Source organism: Anabrus simplex, chromosome 4, assembly GCF_040414725.1.
Source record: "Anabrus simplex isolate iqAnaSimp1 chromosome 4, ASM4041472v1, whole genome shotgun sequence".
NCBI classification, from domain to species: Eukaryota; Metazoa; Arthropoda; class Insecta; order Orthoptera; family Tettigoniidae; genus Anabrus; species Anabrus simplex.
Window position 1 is genome coordinate 112,456,047 of NC_090268.1, and position 19,936 is coordinate 112,475,982.

Genomic DNA, 19,936 nt, shown 5'->3' on the forward strand with positions numbered 1-19,936 from the left:
GCAGAAGGAAGAATCATGAACTATATCTGCACATGGAGAAAATTTCCGGCTCCATGGCTAAATGGTTAGCGTGCTGGCCTTTGGTCTCAGGGGTCCCGGGTTCGATTCCTGGCAGGGTCGGGAATTTTAACCATCATTGGTTAATTTCGCTGACACGCGTCTGGGTGTGTCGTCTTCATCATAATTTCATCCTCATCACGACGTCAAATAAAAAGCCCTGCACTTGGCGAGCCGAACATGTCCTCGGACACTCCCGGCACTAAAAGTTATACGCCATTTCATTTCATGGAGAAAATAACCAATACTGTTAGGAAAAGAATGATTTCTTTCAATGGTCACTTAAAGCGAATGAGATCAAAAAAGGTTATCTACTCGAATCTTTGACTACTGTCTGAATAAGAAAACTAAAAGAGTCTGGTCCAGAGAGGTGGAAAAGGATTTACCAGAATTGGGGATCTTAGGTGATGACATCCTGCAACGTGACCCTTTAAAGAAGAAACTTGAAGGTCTACAGAGTTTTCGAACAAAATCTAAAATGAAGACAGGCAAGACGTGGACCGAAGAATGAATGCAAGGAAGTTCACCCGATGCGGGTATAACATGTATAACATAACTTTCTTTTTTGCTAGTTGCTTTTACGTCGGACCGACACAGATATGTCTTATGGCGACGACGGGATAGGAAAGGCCTAGGAGTTGGAAGGAAGCGGCCGTGGCCTTAATCAAGGTACAGCCCCAGCATTTGCCTGGTGTGGAAAAGGGAAACCACGGAAAACTATCTTCAGGGCTGCCAACAGTGGGATTCGAACCCACTATCTCCCGGATGCAAGCTCACAGGCGCGCGCCCCTTACCGCATGGCCAACCCGCCCGGTATTATTAGTCTATTATTATGCCAATGAAAGAAGTGAGTGGTTGCATCGACAAGGCATTAGCCTTTAGAATAATAATAATAATAATAATAATAATAATAATAATAATAATAATAATAATAATAATAATAATAATCACTCTCATCACTCTCCTGATTATTATTATTATTATTATTATTATTATTATTATTATTATTATTATTATTATTATTATTATTATTATTATTATTATTATTATTGTTACGGGGTTATCCGTGGAACAGAAAGAGGTTAAAGAAGGTGCCGGCGTGAATGGATCTATCTACAATATCAAAATTGAATTAAAACTGTAAAAGGTTATATTTCTTTTCCAAAAACAAACTTAACAACATATCAGGTACAAAAGCAATCTTGAAACAAGAGTAGAAAAGTCCAAGATTAGTGATTTTTACAAATTCTGGGCTTCAAGCCCCTAGTTTTATAATTTTACAAAAGGAAGAGGTATTATTTAGTGAGGGGGCAGAAATCCCCTAATTCAAAGAGCACTTGCTCCCGAAATTACAACATCTAGCCTTCAAGAGGCATTCATTAATCTTACAAAAAAGAAAAAGAGCAAACAGCCTCTCAGTTTTCCAAGCTTATTCAAGGCAACATCAACTTACAATTTCTGGCCTCTCAAGGCACAACTTACAATTGGAAAATGATTATACAGGGGTATTTAATACCCAACCTACTGGGCCTTCATGGGAAAAGAACAACGGTTAAATAAATGGCCCGAACCAAAAATGAATGGAGGCGAAAGCTTGCACTCCTAGATACGAACACTGAAAACCTAAAGGGCACTAGGCCGATGAAACAGGGGCTATTCCCAAACTACTGAGGTGACTCGTATAGAAATTACATTACCACGTTACAGGATGAAAAACAGTTATGAAACGTAGTCACCTCAAACCAAGAGGAAGGGGAGCTCGAAAGGGTACATCACTCTCTATCCCCGATTTACAGTTAAAGCTTTTATGAAGTTTTTACATTCGCCGAAAGAAGATTTACATTTTAGAAAAGTTGGTTACATAGTTAAAGATTCGGACCTCGGGTTAAACTGCGGAGGTACCAAGAAAGAAATATGTTATGTGGCGATTACCTTGTAGATGTACTGCTGACCTATGAAAGAGGCCGCCCGCCTCCTGCTTTGACACACACACTCAATAAGATGACGATCAAGTGGCCAAGAGACGTGAAAAGCCACAGTTTATAAACGTTCAGGGGAGGTTCGAGATCATTCATGAATAAACCAGCCACACCCTCTCCCTTTAATTGGTCAATTTAAAAGTTACATTCAAAATCGAAGAAGAAGAAGAAGAAGAAGAAGAAGAAGACTGTGATTGGTAAAAAATTAATTACAGAAATTGGGGATTGGCCAGATTTAAAACTGGCGGAAAGGAAAATAAAATATTGCCAACCCAAAAATAAATGAACATCAATTAGGAAAAAACTTATGAATACAAACTTTTCAAAAATCAAAAGTTATACCACTTCGCACCAGGGTGCATGATCATAGTTTTGTAGTGTCATCTGTGGGAAAAATGTCCAAACTTCTTGATGAATGTCAAACAAAACAAGTGGAAATTCACTCAGGTTAGGAAACAGTACAATAACAAAATTACATCATATTTCTGTGGTGACATCTTCAGAGTAAAGTTCTAAGTTGTTGTAGTTTCAGTTTCACCGTTTTGCCACTAGAGGAGTTCGTTTAGGCGCTGAATTTAAATGCGCGGCGTTGGGGTGTACCTCCCGGTACAATTAATATTATTGTTATTATTATTATTATTATTATTATTATTATTATTATTATTATTATTATTCAAAATAATACATAAGAAGTGAAACAGTCCGGTTTTTTTGGAAACAAGTGGGTTTTTTCTTACATGCTTTTAACTTTTTTGTGTATTACCCAGTATTCCAATTGTGTGTACCAGAAACTTGGTGTACCAACTGAGGGTTAATTTTTCTGCAGCCCGTCAAATTAGAATTTTTTTTTAATATCCAAGTCAACATTTCCAGTCAAGCGAGTTGGGCAACTTGGTATTTCGGGTAATAATTAAAGCGGCCCTCTAAAGAACTTCAGAAGACTGTAGATGCCTCTAGTGATGCATACTGCTGCCACGATCTACCTAGAAAAGCAGCATGACATATATAAAATGATATATTCTTGCTCATTATATTCTCGCTTAAGCGCCTCTACTTTATGCCTGGCCGCAATCTAGACTCATTAATGTGTGTCAAACCCAAATCATCCCCTTCAGGTACCCACTTGTTCGCAATCTGGACTCATTAATGTGTGTCAAATCCAAATCATCCCCTTCAGGTACCCACTTGTTCGCAATCTGGACTCATTAATGTGTGTCAAATCCAAATCATCCCTTTCAGGTACCCACTTGTTCGCAATCTGGACTGTTCGCAATCAGGACGATACCCAAGGAGGAATTCAGCTCCCGGCCGAAACTACCTTTACACCGGTCTGTTTTCAGACCACTTTGCTTTACGGAATTGAAATCTGGGTGGACACAGGATATCTTATTCATAAATTAGAAGTAACAGACATGAAAGTAGGAAGAATGATCGCTGGTACAAACAGCTGGGAACAATGAAAGGAGGGTACTCAGAATGAGGAGTTAAAGTCTAGGTTAGGAGTGAACTCAATTGATGAAGCTGTACGCATAAACCGGCTTTGGTGGTAGGAACATGGAGGAGGGTAGGTTACCTAGGAAAATAAAGGGCTCAGTCATGGAGACTAAGAGAAGTGTAGGGAGACCAAGTTAACGATGGTTAGACTCAGTTTGTAATAATTTAAGGATAAGGGGCATATAACTAAACGAGGCCACATAACTAGTTACAAGTAGAGGGTTGTGGCGGCGTTTAGTAAATTCACAGAAGCTTGAAGGCAGAACGGTAAAAAGCACTACAGTCTATAATTTTATTAATGTATGTTATATTGCCAAAGCCAAGGATGACATGGAGACAAATCGACGAAAATAATAAATTTGTTCTAGGCCATGCTAGAAGACACAGTGCACTGAAAACATCACGTCTTACTAATAATAGATCTTGACTAGATTGTCCTCATTTACACTGTCCGGGTACTTATTAGGCCTCTTATTATTTCCCGAAATTGTTTTTACAGCCTGTATACAGACATTTTTATGACGACATGAATAATTATTATTATTATCATTACTCGTCAAGATGATTCTGTATCTTCGGAAGCAGAAGAGGGGCAGAAGTGTCAAACAATAATTTTCCGAACCCTCCCAGAGAGACAATTACGAAGCTGCAGCGTTCCAATGAGTCCTGTCAAGTGTAGTAATTACCGCAACACTGGACTACTGTACAGTGTGAGTGTGTGCATGTGTGATTTTTGCAAATAAACTTTACTTTATTTGGAGAGGGCGTACCTCTGATTGCGAATGTAACGTACGTGTGTTTGAACGTGATTGTCGAGAGAGAGTATTTACTCAATGTCGGTACGGAAATAAAACAGGGAGAAAGAAAATCAGTCTTAACTCTAGAGCAGGGCCTCTCAGGGTGCATGCACTCTGCACGGTGCAAAAGACGACTTCGCTTGGTTGACCAGAGTGCAGACCCCCGCTCTTCGATTTGGAGCAATAGCGCTGTCTTTTTCTTTCCCCACGCCTGTCTCGCACACTCCGCCTGTCTCCCTCTTCCTTACTTGCTCCGTAGCGCTCCAAATTCGAGCCGAGTTGAGCCGAGCTTAGCCGAGTAGCCCAGAGACGAAGCGTTGGTCCGAGCCGAGCCGAGTGGGACCGATGCACTGTGCACAGGAACTCTGCGCCTCAGTTCGTGAGATTTTGGGCGTTTGAGAGGCCCTGCTCTAGAGCTTTGAAGGTTCTTTTTGCGTTTAGTAAAGTCATCCGTACCGTGGAAAAGGCGGTAAACTGAGTCCCTACCAAAAAGAGGAGTATACGTAAACTCTGTCCCAACTAGAATTCGTCAGGACAAAATCTTTTCTCCATTTTCGAGGCTTGCAACTGGCAACCAATTAATACATCTGTTAGGTGGTTGGCGTGGTGAAAATTATTATCACATTCTGTTGTTAAGAACACTGTGTGATTAAAACATTGTGCCACTTCACTTTAAGATAGTCCAGGAAACTGTCAACCTCTTGCATACGTTGAAAGTAGACTATAGGAACTTTAAGAAACTGATTTGCAAATTGTCAATTTCAATTTGCTTTACGTCGCACCGACACAGATAGGTCTTTTTTTGGCGGCGATGGGATAGGAAAGGGCTAGGAGTGTAAAGGTAGCAGCCTTGTCCTTAGGTTAGGTATCATCCCGGCATTTTCGCGAAGGAGAAGTGGAAAACCACGGGAAACCACTTCGAGGATAGCAAAGGTGGGAATTGAAGCCCCTTCTACTCGGTTGACCTCCTGGGGCTGAGTGGACCCCGTTCCAATCCTCGTACCACTTTTGAAATTTCGTGGCAGAGCCGGGATTCGAATCCGGGTCTCAGGGGGTGGCAGGTAATCACACTAACCACTGCACCACAGACGTGGATTTGACAAATTGAAATCTTGTGATATCTTGATTCGTTGTTTCCACTACAGTGTCACAGTCAAGACACCAAGGACATCCTGTCAAATTCTTATATTTCACGGAAAAGCGTGTTCACAAAAAAAGTCGAAACATTGATCTTATTGACAAAACTGAAAAATTCTGCACGAAAAAATCATATTTTTGATAGATTGTCTAGATGACATGGCGTATTATAAACAAAAATAACTAGCCTACTAACTTTGAAATATATCTTACAAAACTATAACAGGATTATTATTTATTAATTAATCAAACATATTTCCATTAATGTTTGTCGATTCCATATTATTTTGCCTAAAACTGTTTTCCTAAGGCACGGCGTTCCTAAGACTTCCTAATATTCAAATTCCCTAATTCTTTTTCTGAAAACCCGTATTTCCTAATGGTAGTTTTCTCAAATAAGTACGTTACAAAATAATAGGGTCCACCTCTGTGGTGTAGTGGTTAGTGTGATTAGCTGCCACCCTCGGAGGCCCGGGTTCGGTCCCTGACACTGCCGCGGAATTTGAAAAGTGATACAAGGGCTGGAACGGAGTTTTCCGTGGTTTCCCATTTCGCCTACAGTCAAATGCCGGGATGATATCTAACTTAAGGCCACGGCCGCTTCCTTTCCTCTTCCTTGTCTATCCCTTCCAATCTTCCCATCCCCCCCAACAAGGCTCCTGTTTCGCTTAGCAGGTGAGGCCGCCTGGGAGAGGTACTGGTCCTCAACCCAGCTGTATCACCCTCGACCTAAATCTTACATTCCAGGACTCTGCCATTGAGGCGGTAGAGGTGAGATCCCTCGCTAAGTCGGAGGGAAAAAAACCTACCCTGGACTACGCGGATTAAGAAAGAAGGACAGAAAGAAAGAAAGAAAGAAAGAAAGAAAGAAAGAAAGAAAGAAAGAAAGAAAGAAAGAAGATAGATAATGGGAGTAACTGTACATTTACATTTTGGCTTCTTCAGAATATCTCCTCTTCATGTGTTCGCGTCTTTATTATTATTACTTTTTTATAATTTGTTCTACGTCGCACCGACACAGATAGATCTTATGGCGACGATGGGATATGAAAGACTTAGAAGTGGGAAGGAGCGACTGTGGCCTTGAGGTACAGCCCCACCATTTGCCAGGTGTGTAAATGGGAAAGAACGGAAAACCATCTTCAAGGCTGCCGACAGTGGGGCTCGAACCCACTATCTCCCAGATGAAAGGTCACAGTCGCGCGCCCCTAACCGTACAGCCAACTCACCCGGAGTTCGCGTCTTACAATGCACGAAGCCATGAGGAAGCAATAGTCTTCCTCCTTTATTTGAAGTAAAACTAATCTCAGCGCTCCTTCTTCAATTCCTGTTCAAGGTGTTGGTGATATAGACTAACAATTTACATTCCAGTATTTTTCAACATTGTTAACGTTCAAGAAAATAACATCGTTTCCATGGCAGTCGTGTTATGGGAACATTTGAAAATTAGAGAGAATTATTGTTAGGAATACTGAGAAGGACGACAGATAAATTTAGGATAATGTTTTAGGGAAAAAGATTTTGGAAAAAAATATGTTCATGAAAATCGTTTTTAGGAAAAAATCATCATTAGGAAAAGGAAATTTTAGGAATCAGAATTTTGGAAAAGTTTGTCGGGAACGATTTTTGTCAACTATCCTGGGACAAGTGGGTTCGAAACACACTGTCGGCAGTCCTGAAGATGGTTTTCCGTAGTTTCCCATTTTCACACCAGGCAAATGCTGGAGTTTTACCTAACCTAAGGCCACACGCTTTCTTCCCACTCCTAGCCTTTTCCTGTCCCATCGTCGCCGTAAGACATATCTGAACCGATGCGACGTAAAGCTACTTGTAAAAAAGATAGCTACCGATATACAAGAGTAAGTAAACCCACATTATCTAGCCCCGTTTCTTTTTTTTATCGAGAATTCATAAACTCCGAAGAGGGTGTTCCGTCCTAGGGTTACCTTATTTCTTCATTTTGGCAAACATATCGGGGCGGTTTCTGTTACACTGTTCTCAACAAGGAAGAAAAACTGTAAATTTTGAAAGGAATTCCTTTCATCCGTTCCGTTGTTTGCACGAAGGATTTTTGGCATCTCTGGTAACTATTCATTGACCACTTTCAACCGTTGAAATTCAAGGATAGCGAACCCTTTTCTTGACATAACTATGTCTTGTGTCTGTTAGGTCATCAGCCCAGAGGCTGGTTGGATCCTCAAATAGCACCACCAATGGTTATGCGGTTATAAGGAAACCGCAAAAACCAATGAGAGCACCAAAATGAGGCGTAGTAGGCAGTTTGCCATTGCTTTCCCCACTGGGCCAGAAAGTGCTACTGCAGCACGATTAACCCTATGAGCTACACCTTACATAACACTCAAACGTACTAGCCGTAGTCCGAATGTCATTACTTAGCACCACCCATACCCCAGCAGCTTCCATATAGTCACAGCCATGGATGAGCCTGGGACTTAAGTGGAAGCTACACTTTACTCTGGCCTGTGCCAAGTGATGGATGCAAAAGTACTGCATCCATCAAGAAATGACAGCAGGCAAAACTATGTCTTATGGCTGAGAATTATCTGACCGGGCGAGTTGGCCGTGCAGTTAGGAGCTCGCAGCTGTGAGCTCGCATCCTGGAGATAGTGGGTTCGAACCCCACTGTCGGCAGCCCTGAAGAGGGTTTTCCGTTGTTTCCCATTTTCACACCAGGCAAATGCTGGGGCAGTACCTTAATTAAGGCCATGGCCGCTTTCTTCCCATTCCTAGGGCTTTCCTGTCCCATCGTCGCCATAAGACCTATCTGTGTCGGTGCGACGTAAAACAAATAGCAAAAAGAAAAAAAAAAAAGAAATAGAGGATCATCTGAAAATTTGCACCACGAAATTAACGATACAAAATATGTGACACTATGTTACCTAGCAACCGTGCAGGCTGTGATGTGAAGTATTGATGGATGCCTCGTCTCATCATACTCTACGGGAACCGATTATTTCATTCCTGGTAGTGTCATAGTCCCTGATTCAGTCCCCCCCCCCCCTTTCGATGCACTTACACTTGTCGACTCCAAACTCCATTCGGAAACGATTCGTTAGATCCTAATAAATTAATGGTTATTTATTTGAGTTTCATTTTATTGAAAGACATATTTATGATAATTTTACTTTCCCAAGGGGAAATTTTACATTTATTTTTTAATTTTACTTTCAGAGTTTCAACGGTGACACTCCAACTTATCGTACGTCACCCAGAGAAAGATGATAGGAATAATGAATTGTTTATTTTTAATAACTTCTGTGTCCGGCTCCGTGGCTAAATGGTTAGCGTGCTGGCCTTTGGTCCAGAGGGTCCCGGGTTCGATTCCCGGCCGGGTCGGGGATTTTAACCTTCATTGGTTAATTCCAACGCCTCGGGGGCTGGGTGTGTGTGTGTGTCGTCTTCAGCATTAGAATTCATCATAAGTAGGGCCCCATTCTCATAGACGCGTAGGTCGCCTATGCGGCGTCAACTCGAAAGACCTGCACTCGGCCTCTTCGGAGGCCACACGCCATTAATTAATAACTTCTGTGGAATTAAAATAAAACAGTTTGGAAGAAAGAATAATTATATTTGAATCAAAATCGATAGTATTTTAATAATTCTCACATATTAAATGAAAAGTATATATCCCCGATAAACGGAAGCGTGATTACCCCAGTCACTTAGCTGGTGGTTCCTATCCACAAGGTTGAGGTTCGTATCCCTGTCGATCCTGAGATGAGATTTTCATCTCAAAATTTACGTGGTGTTAGGAAGGGCATCCGGTCATAAACCTCGATCAGAATCTAAAGGACCGGGCCAGTTGGCCGTGGGGTTAGAAGCGTGCAGCTGTGAGCTCGCATCCGGGATATAGTGGGTTTGAACCCCATTGTCGGCAGCCCTGAAGATGGTTTTCCGTGGTTTCCCATTTTCACACCAGGTTAATGAAGGCCACGGCCGCTTTCTTCCCATTCCTTAGCCTTTCCTCTCCCATCGTCGCCCTAAGACCTATCTGTGTCGGTGCGACGTAAAGCAACTAAAAAAAAACAAAAACCTAAAGGAGTCTGGATAGCTCTAGTGACCCCAGAAATAGCTGGGGCAAGCTGAAGAAAGTTATACTTAGCTCATAAATAACCTTTCAAAAAGTAATATACTAAAAATTGCCAACAAATTAAATAACATATTCCATACTGATAGCATTGATATGAAACATTTTTTTTTTTTTTTTTCCTAATGGTTTACCGTCGCACTGATAGGCCTACATCGAAGGTTTTCAGGGACGGAGGGATGAGAAAGGGCTAGAATAGGGAAGGCAGCAACCATGGCCTTAGTTAAGGTACAGCCCCAGTATTTTCCTGTTTTTAAAATGGGAAATCGTGGAAAACCATCTTCGGGGCAGCCAACGGTGGAATTCGAACTCACCTTCTCCCGAATGCAAGATGACAGTTCCGTGACACTAACCGTACGGCAACTCGCTCTGTTGACATGAAACAAAAAAACTTAAATATTTAGTGAGGCTTTTGCACCTCTTTTCTGTTCACAGTCTTAAAATGTTGCCGGGCTGAGTGGCTCAGACGGTTGAGACACTGGCCTTCTGACCTCAACTTGGCAGGTACGATCCTAGCTCAGTCCGCTGGTATTTGAAGGTGCTCAAATACATCAGCCTCCATTTGGTAGATTTACTGGCACGTAAAAGAACTCCTGCGGGACTAAATTCCGGCCCCTCGTTGTCTCCTAAAAACCGTTAAAGTAGTTAGTGGGACATAAAGCCAATGCCATTATTATTATTATTATTATTATTATTATTATTATTATTATTATTATTATTATTATTATTATTATTATTATTATTTTAAAATGTTGCGGTTCACATGTGACGTTGCAAAAAGCAGTACTTGTATAAGAGGCTGTTGATCGATATATTTTTTCGCAATGTTCATGCCGGCTCCTTGGCTGGATGATCAGCGTAGTAACCTTCGTTTCAGAGACCCCCAGTTTCGCTTCCGATCGGGTCAGTGTTTGTGCTTTCCCCAGCATTCCTACAACTCACGCACCAAACAATACTATCCTCCAATACGATAACACGTAGTTTCCCAAACACGCAGATGTCGTCCACCCTCGACGGAGGGTCTGTCTTACGAAGGCTGCACCAGGCTTGCAATAACCACATGAAATTATTATTAGAAGGGTAACGAAAGTCAGTTATGTCATCTACATATACAGATGGTCAGCATACTGGCATTCGGTTCAGAGGTCCTCGGGTTCGATTCTGGAAAAGTCGAAGACTTTTATTCTATTCTTATTCTGGAAGTCTTACAACCTAGCTTCAAGTGTTGTTTTTTCAATTCAGACAGAAGTTGTTTACGTTTTGACAAGTCTGGAAGCGTTCATTGTTTTGGAGAGCTGTTTCATTTGCGTAAAATTGGAAATATTATTCTGTGAAAGATATATTTTAAAAATAGAACAAGCTCTGCTCCAAAAGCTTACACTGAACAGAAAAATTCTGTCTGACTAGTGGACTACGAGTTGGCTATGGTACGGGTCGTGAAGCTGTATACTTGTATTTGGGAGATGGTGGGTTCGAATTCCTATCTACACATCGACTCAATATAGGTCTTACGGTGACGACGGGACCGTACAGGGAAGGAACCGCACGTCGCCTTAATTAAGGTACAGCTCCAGCATTTGCCTGGTGTGAACATGGGAAACCACGGAAAACCATCTTCAGGGCTGCCGACAGTGGCGTTGGAACTCACAATCTCCCGAATACAAGCTAATAGCTACATGACGTGAACCGCGTATCCAACTCACTCGGTATATAAATGTTTAAAAATAGATCATTTGGTGCACGGACATCTTTTATTCCTTCAACAAGAACTTAGTAGCAAACAAAACTGTATTACCAGCATAACGCATGTTACTGATGTATCCGTCGTACCTGCATTGGTGCATTGGTGTCTTCACACACTTTACGAAAGATTTCCTTAGAATAGAATTTGTAAAGGGGATAAAATATATCGCTGTTACAGATATTCTCATATAAGTGGCCTACATTTAGACTTGATAAAACAAGTACAGCAAAACTTGTAGCCTACACATCACTCTCAATAATGTTATTTTTCCGCCGAGGTGGCGGAATTTAGTCTCGCAGGAATTATTTTACGAGCCAATACATCTACTGACACGAGACTGTCGCATTTGAACACCTTCAAATACCACCGGACTGAGTCAGGATCGAATCTGCCAAGTCGAGGTCAGAAGACCAGCGCCTCAACTGGGCCACTGATCCCGGCACATCACTCTCCTGATTATTATTATTATTATTATTATTATTATTATTATTATTAACCAGTGCCCATTCTCATAATTTAAGAACGGAAAACTCATTGTTACCTATGTTAGTGATTTCAAGAAAAGAAATACACAGAATATGTCTACCACGTATTAAGAGCATGTGGTTTCGTGCCATAATAAAAAAATTGAAAGGAGTAGGAAGCATATAAACATTCGATATAGCATTATCGTCGATCAGGTGCATGCGAGGTATCGGTAAGGTCGATAAGGGGGCCTGGCAAGTCAGCTGATTGGCTCCGCCTCTATGCGGGGCGACGGCGGGCAGCTGGGAGTTAGAGGGGCTTGTGGAGAGGGGGGAACACACACACATACACACAGGCCATGTCCCGATCGTTCAGGGAGCTTGCGAAAACTTAAAAATGCCGCCGCAGAGCAGCCCGAATCAATACAGCGGCACTATATCACGTGACTTCCCATCGGTCGTAGCTTCAGCCAATAGGAACGCATCAAAAGTTTTGTTAAGTAGCAGCGACTGATGGTGGCGCCTCGAGCCGGCAGGTCTCAGCAAGCAGTCAGTGAGTGCGAGGCAGCCAGTGTGGCTTGCTGTAGAGTGCTGTTCGCCGTGCAGCGGCGGTGAGAGCATATCGTGTTATAGAAAAATTGTCGGCATTATATATAGCAAAGTGGTGTTCCATTCTGGTATAACATATGATTTGCCATTTTTCTTCGGTGTGGACAAGACGTGTTACGAAGTGTTCGGGGAGTGTTTTGTGACACGGTGGTCACAGGCAGATATGGAGGAAGGACAGGTGCTTTTCACAGAACTTCCCGCGCCGCTGGTGGCAACAACAACCTTGCATCGACCGCACCAGCATCACCATCATCCTTACTCGCCGGCTAATTTCCTACATCAACCACATCTCCAGTTAAGTCAGCATACGCACCATCAAATACATCAACATCACCACCTGCATCAGCAACAACAGTTACAACAACAGCAGCAGCAGCAACAACAACAACAGATCGAAAAAAACCAAACCCATGTTTCCTGCTTGTACCCAGAAATCTTGGCACTCATCTTTGGGTACTTGGAGGTGCGTGATAAAGGTCGGGCGGCGCAAGTGTGTTCCGCGTGGAGAGATGCCGCCTACCACAAGTCCGTGTGGCGCGGTGTTGAGGCTAAACTTCACCTGCGTCGCGCCAATCCGTCACTCTTCGCCAGCCTGGTAAGACGGGGCATCCGCCGAGTGCAGGTATTGTCTCTACGAAGAAGTTTACGTGATGTCGTTCAAGGTATTCCTAATCTTGAATCCCTAAATCTTAGTGGCTGTTATAATGTGACTGATATCGGACTGTCTCACGCTTTCGTTGCCGACGTACCATCATTGACACAGTTGAACTTATCGTTGTGTAAACAGGTGACTGATACTAGCCTTGGACGAATAGCACAGTATCTAAAAAATCTAGAAGTGTTAGAACTCGGAGGATGCTGTAATGTTACCAACACCGGACTACTTCTCATTGCCTGGGGACTTAAGAAGTTGCGCCGACTTAACTTACGCTCGTGCTGGCACGTGTCTGACCAAGGCATTAGCCATCTGGCCGGATTGAACAGTGACACTGCTGACGGTAATCTAGCACTTGAACACCTGGGCTTACAGGACTGCCAACGTCTTTCAGACGAAGCTCTCAAACACGTGGCTATAGGACTGACTGGTCTAAAGAGTATTAACCTTAGCTTTTGTGTCAGCATTACGGACAGTGGACTAAAACACTTGGCTAAGATGGTGTCCTTACGTGAACTTAATCTTCGTTCGTGCGATAATATATCAGATATTGGTATGGCGTATCTTGCGGAGGGCGGGTCTAGAATATCTTCTCTTGACGTATCATTCTGCGATAAAATAGGTGACCAAGCTTTAGTTCATGTGTCGCAAGGCTTGTTTAATCTGAGATCACTATCGTTAAGTGCGTGTCAGATATCGGATGAAGGCCTATGTCGGATCTCCAAGACGCTACACGAACTAGAGACTCTCAACATCGGGCAGTGCAGTCGCATTACGGACCGAGGTCTTCAGACCATCGCAGATTCGCTGAAACATCTTCGCTGCATAGACCTGTACGGCTGTACACGCATCACAACTGTCGGTCTGGAGAGGATTATGAAGCTCCCTCAGCTCAGCACACTGAACCTGGGTCTGTGGCATGTCAGGTGAAACCGGTCTCCCGAGGACTATCTCGGCTCTACTGCTGCCTTTGCCAGATAACATTTCTGCAACCACCGTCCTTTCCGCTACTTTCTTCTTAAAACGTATAAAGAGGTAATACTTGCTCATATTACACCCTAGTCAACATTTAATTATTACCAAAAATCACTGATAAACAGTAACTTTTAAAAGTGGCAAAGGGAGCTGTAGTCATTGTGATGCTCATATTCTTCCTATTACTAAATAAATAATTCACGCCGATGACTAAGGTAATATCATGTGATCTGTAGGGTATAATTGAAGGCAAAATCATATGCTTCACTAAGGTTACGAAGCTAGCTCAGTCTTTTTGTTCGCGTGTTTGTTGATTTGTCTGTTTCGTTGGAAAGACGGTTTGTTCGTGTGAGTGCATGAAGTTAGTTGCACTATCATTTACCTTATCATGAAGTTTGGGTATCGTCAATATTCGTAACCCTGTTCAAGTTGAAAATGAATTATGATTAGAATGTGTACGTTTTGTTATCTTTATGATCTTTAATTAATTGTTTTCTTAAAGATATGTTAGTCTTTATATGATTATAATGATTCCTTTCAATTAATTCAATATTCAGATGTACAAAGCGAAGTATTCCAGTACAAGAGGTGTATTTTAATTACCTGTATCGAAGAATGATTTTTTTTTGTTTACATAAGATAATCATAGGCGCCGACCACCTTATTCTAACATTGAGGGTTTTGCTGACAGTTAGTTTGGCCAGAAAATTTCGAGAGAACATAAGTAATATAACTTAATAAGACGCGGTATAATAATTTAGCAGTTCTCACAAAGTCAGTCTGAAATTTTACTAGCCATTGGCTGTTTGTGTGAGCCACTTTTGAGCAAGGGATAATTTAATGCAAACTTAATTTGACCCTGTAATTTAGCAATTCTCACAATGTCAGTCTGAAATTTCACTAGCTATTGGTCATTTGTGTGAGTCACTTTTGAGCTAGGAATTATTTAATGCAATGTGATGCATGTACTATCATTGACATATTTTTCTTCTTAAAAGCTACGCTTTCATATCATTGGCAAGTTAAATTTATTAATTACATTGGTTTACTGGAGGGGTTATATCTTACATGAAACAAAAGTAACGTTCTCTCGTAAAATAAATTTAGAGTAAAATATTTATTTCTCGTAACTTCGCTAGGATTTTAATAAATTAGGTACTTAGAAATAAGAAGCTAAACAAGCACCCAATAGTTTGTGGAGTTTTATATGTCTTTCATGAATTTCTATAACAAGTGTCTGAACTGTTGAAATTCTGTTGTTGTTATCATTGTCATCACTCAAGCGCTGAATTTCTCCATCATTGTAGGAAATAGATCGGGTTCTAGACGAGGATTTCTTTTTAAATCTCATCTAATCATAAAAGTTATCTGTTTGATAATTGTTTACGTCATATAGAGAGAAGTTAAGTACTACACAAATCTGAGAAATTTTAATTATGACGGATGACATTTTGAGGGGATGAATCCATCGCCCCATTTCATTATTATTATTATTATTATTATTATTATTATTATTATTAACCTTTTCGTAATTCGAGAGAAAGAATATCTCAGTCACTAATGGGAATATATCGCGTTCTATATGAGGAATTATAGAATGGTTATTTTTTGTTTATTAGTGGCTTGTTCATTGGTGAAGTAAGGGATCTATGTCATCTCTCTCGTTTTTTTTTTTTTTTTCATCTGATCATGTTACCATGTCTGTCTGGTAAATTATTTATACCATATATTGCAACCAGAGGGAGTAAGCACTACATAGATAATGATAAAACGTAATTACGAAGCATGACATATTTAAGGGGGAGATTAATCTATTGTCCCATTTCATTTCATATTATTATTATGAAGTAATATTACCAGTTAAATGAGCAAAAGAAAGTTTATACATAGCTTTTTGGGCCTGCATTAAGCTGGCTGTGAAATAACACATTCTGTATTCACGTTTCAGGTAACTTAGGCCTACATTTAATTTGTATTATACACACAGTATTTAAAATATCACGTCTAAGTTAAATAATAGTGAAAATATGTTACAAAGTATCTAGAAGTATCTGATATACTTGAACAATTCTATATAAGCCGAATTTGATTCAAAAAGAAAAGTCAGTGTTTCTCTTTATTTCTCGAACATGAATTTGTTTAGTGCCTTTGTCATTAAAATAAACACATTTCAAAATAATTATTACGGACGTTGCAGTAATAAGGAGGGGGGAAATTACTTATAGAGTATCATATTCAATATTTTTGATCTAGTTCTTCGTTTCAGTGAACTTGGTACGGAGAATACGGTATGATATTCCGTGTTCATCTGAATTTCTGTTTCGACTCACCAGATCTGACTCAGAGTTCAGCTGAAAGATGGTATATAGCCCTAGGTTATTTTTGTGTGTTTGTGGAGAGGCGTAAATATAGAGCTTCATTTACTTATTATTATTATTATTATTATTATTATTATTATTATTATTATTATTATTATTATTATTATTATACATCTTTATTATAGACCATTATGCCTTTCAGCATTCAGCATGCAAACTTCTGTGAATTTACTAAACGCTGCCACAATCCTCTACTTGTAACTAGTTCTGTGGCTTCATTTAGTTCAATACCTCTTATCTTTAAATCGTTAGAAATTGAGTCTAACCATCGTCGTCTTGGTCTCCCTCTACTTTTCTTACCCTCCACGACAGTCCAGTACTCTCCTAGGTAACCTATCCTCCATTCGCCTCACATGATCTCACCGTCGAGTTCATTCCTAACTTAGGCTATAACTCCTCATTCTGAGTACCCTCCTGTCATTGTACCCACGTGTCTGTACCAGCAATCATTCTCACTACTGTCATGTATGTTACTTCTAACTTCTGAATAAGATATTCTTAGTCTACCCTGCTTTCCCTCCCTTAAAGCAAAGTTGGTCTGAAAACAGACCTATGTAAAGATAGTTTCGTCCAGGAGCTGACTTCCTTCTTACAGAATACTGTTGATCGCAACTGCAAGCTCACTGCATTAGCTTTACTGCACCGTGATTCAATCTCACTTACTATATTACAATCCTAGGAAAACACACATCCTATATACTTGAGATTATCTACCGGTTCCAGCTTTGTATCCCCAATCTGACATTTAATTCTCTTGGATTTCTTACCTACTGACATCAGTTTAGTCTTGGAAAGGGGAAAATTCCATACCATGCTCATTGCACCTGTTTTCAAGTTCCATGATATTAGCACAATCTGCCATTAAGACCAAATCGTCAATATTATTATTATTATTATTATTATTATTATTATTATTATTATTATTATGGAATCAAGCTGCAAGAGAGATAATGCAGTTGCGATCACTGTTATTTTGAAAGAAAGATGTCAATTTTCGGACGAAGCTCTCCTATCTGTTCTCAGACCGATACATCTGGGTGAACTATGGATATTTTTCTCATTAGTTGAAAATAACACACTACAAAGTAGCGAGAATGACTGCAGGTACAAATAAGTGGGAATAATGGCTGGAGGGTACTCGAAATGAGGAAATAGAGTCTAACTTAGGAATGAACTTAGACGATGAAGCTGTATGTAGGCCTACAAAACGGCTTCGGTATATGGGTCATGTGAGGCGAATGGAGGAGGATAGGTTATCAAAAAGAATAATTTTTCGGTGAGGTAATGTAAGAGGAGTAGAGGGAAATCAAGGTGATGATGTTACAACTCAGTTTATAGTGATTAATGATAATATGCCTTTCAGCCTGCAAGCCTCTGTGGCTTCACTTAGTTCAATACCTCTTATCTTTAAATTGTTAGAAACTGAGTCTAACCATCGTCGTCTTGGTCTCCCTCTACTTCTCTTACCCTCCACGACTGAACTGAATTAGGCTACAGAACTAGTGGGAAATAGAGGGTTTTGGAGAAGCATCGCTAATTCACAGAGGTTTGCACACTGAATGCCAAAAGATATAACAATCTGCAATGAAGATCTGTCATTAAAAACATTCCAAAAGCTTGAATGTTTTTAACATTTGGAACCGAAATTAAATTATGGTTTCCATTCGGAAACTTATAGGCCCTATTTTTTATTTGTTTTTATTCTTGTTATTAAAATGTAATTACAATAATTTCTATGTAGGACCTAATTTTCCATTCTAATATTAATTGATATATAATTTACAAAAAATGACCTGTATGATGCAGTAGGAAAAGGAATTTTAAACAACTCATTTTGGCGGTTATTATTATCATCATCATCATCATCATCGAGAAACAATGATCGACTGGGGCTCTGTTCATATTGCTGGAATGAGAAGTTTAATCCTCCAGGTCGGCGCCTATGAATATTTTGATCATTGAGACAATTGCAGTATGTTACGAGTGGATGCAGTGTGTATGCTAGCGTTCATTGAATTGTACTGATTGCTGATGCTGCAAATGTTTCGTCTTGTCAGGATAGGGAGATCTTTGTACATAAAACAAACAAAAAAAGTTGAAGGGAGTGAAACCAGTGGTGCTCTTGGTGTCCTAGCATCTAGTATGCTGTGAGGTGTGTAAACAAATTATAATATACCACTTTTGACAATGGAATATAAAGTGGGAATGCCGCTAAAACACACTTAGGTCACTGTTTAAAATTATTCTTGCAATTGCATCTGTGATTTCTTTCAACAGTAGGTGTGACGAAATGGTTCTTATTAATCCCTACAATTTGTTTTTAAAAGAACATTTCCAATATTTTAAATTGTTCCATTCAGCTGTCAATATGTTAAGTACTGTCAAAAATCATTTAAGTTTAGGCTTTCGTCTTCCGAGAAATTAACATTCTGTTCATTCTCTTGTTAGCACTTGTTTTAATAATATTTCATGTGATATTTTATTCATTTTCTTTGCTGAAATAATGACCGTAACAGTATAGTTTCGGGGCAGTATTTTCGTAATTTGTGTACATTTGATCCGAGTTATTAAAAAAAAGATAAAATTATTGCCTTAAATATCGAAAGTCGGAATTAGCAGATTATTAATTTGAAGGTAGACGGAAGTCTCGTAATATTTGAATTGTTTATAACAAAAAATGAAGTCTGAATCATTATTAAAATTAAGGATTATACTTGAAATATAATTCCCATGATATTTACATGTTTATATTATATTTTTGTCGTATAGCATTCCGATAAAGCCAAAAAAGACGTGTATCTATACTTAATGACCGTTATAATATATGATTTACAAAACAACCGACTCAGATTCTTTAATTCTAATTGTCTCCTCTATAATTTCCATATCTCTATGTTAATCATCCTCTTTTGAGATCATCTTATTTCATGGACTTTTTTTTTTTTTTTTTTCCACATCTGAAAGGCTGTTTTGCAAGACAGGCTTGGTATTATTTGTCTGAGAAACTGAGTGGCCTGTGGGAGAAGTTTTGTGTGCAGTGGAATTCGTCCTTGTTTTGAAATATGCTCTCTTGGGAGCCTGCAAGAATGACCAGCAGTCTATTGTCAGCAGGCAGGTTGGGTATCTTTTCTTTTCGAACTACCTGGCCGACCAGAATATACCTGAAATCTGCCCCCCTCTCTCGCCCTTCCCATCCATGCATAAGCCGTCCTGACACTTGACAAGTTGCTTTTGAAATTTCCAGCTAAGCCTAGCCTGCCTGCATGTAGCTCTCCTGCGTCTCTGTTCAACATGGGAAGGGAGGGTTAGCTCGCAGTGTTGCCAAGTATAGCCACGGACCAGTTCCTATTATCTCTCCCCTCTGCCCCCGTCACTCTCCGCCCCCGTTGGATACCAGCCAACACACACACTCTTTCGCAAATGGCCGATTTCCACTAGCAAGTTGCGTACTATGTCTTCTGTCATTCTGTAATATAATATTAACCTAGAATTATTAAGCAGGCCTTTTTTTATCCATTTGGTATACTAAGTTTAATGCA

The 19,936-nt window shown here is 40.1% G+C and overlaps 1 protein-coding gene across 1 annotated transcript; it reads left to right on the forward strand.

Annotated features, from left to right (window-relative positions):
• The first annotated feature begins 12,346 nt into the window (after positions 1-12,346).
• Positions 12,347-18,181, forward strand: Ppa (Partner of paired). The gene has a single exon (XM_067145168.2). It carries the CDS (start codon positions 12,553-12,555, stop codon positions 13,972-13,974), a length of 1,422 nt encoding a protein of 473 aa, XP_067001269.2. The 5' UTR covers positions 12,347-12,552; the 3' UTR covers positions 13,975-18,181.
• The last annotated feature ends 1,755 nt before the right edge of the window (positions 18,182-19,936 follow it).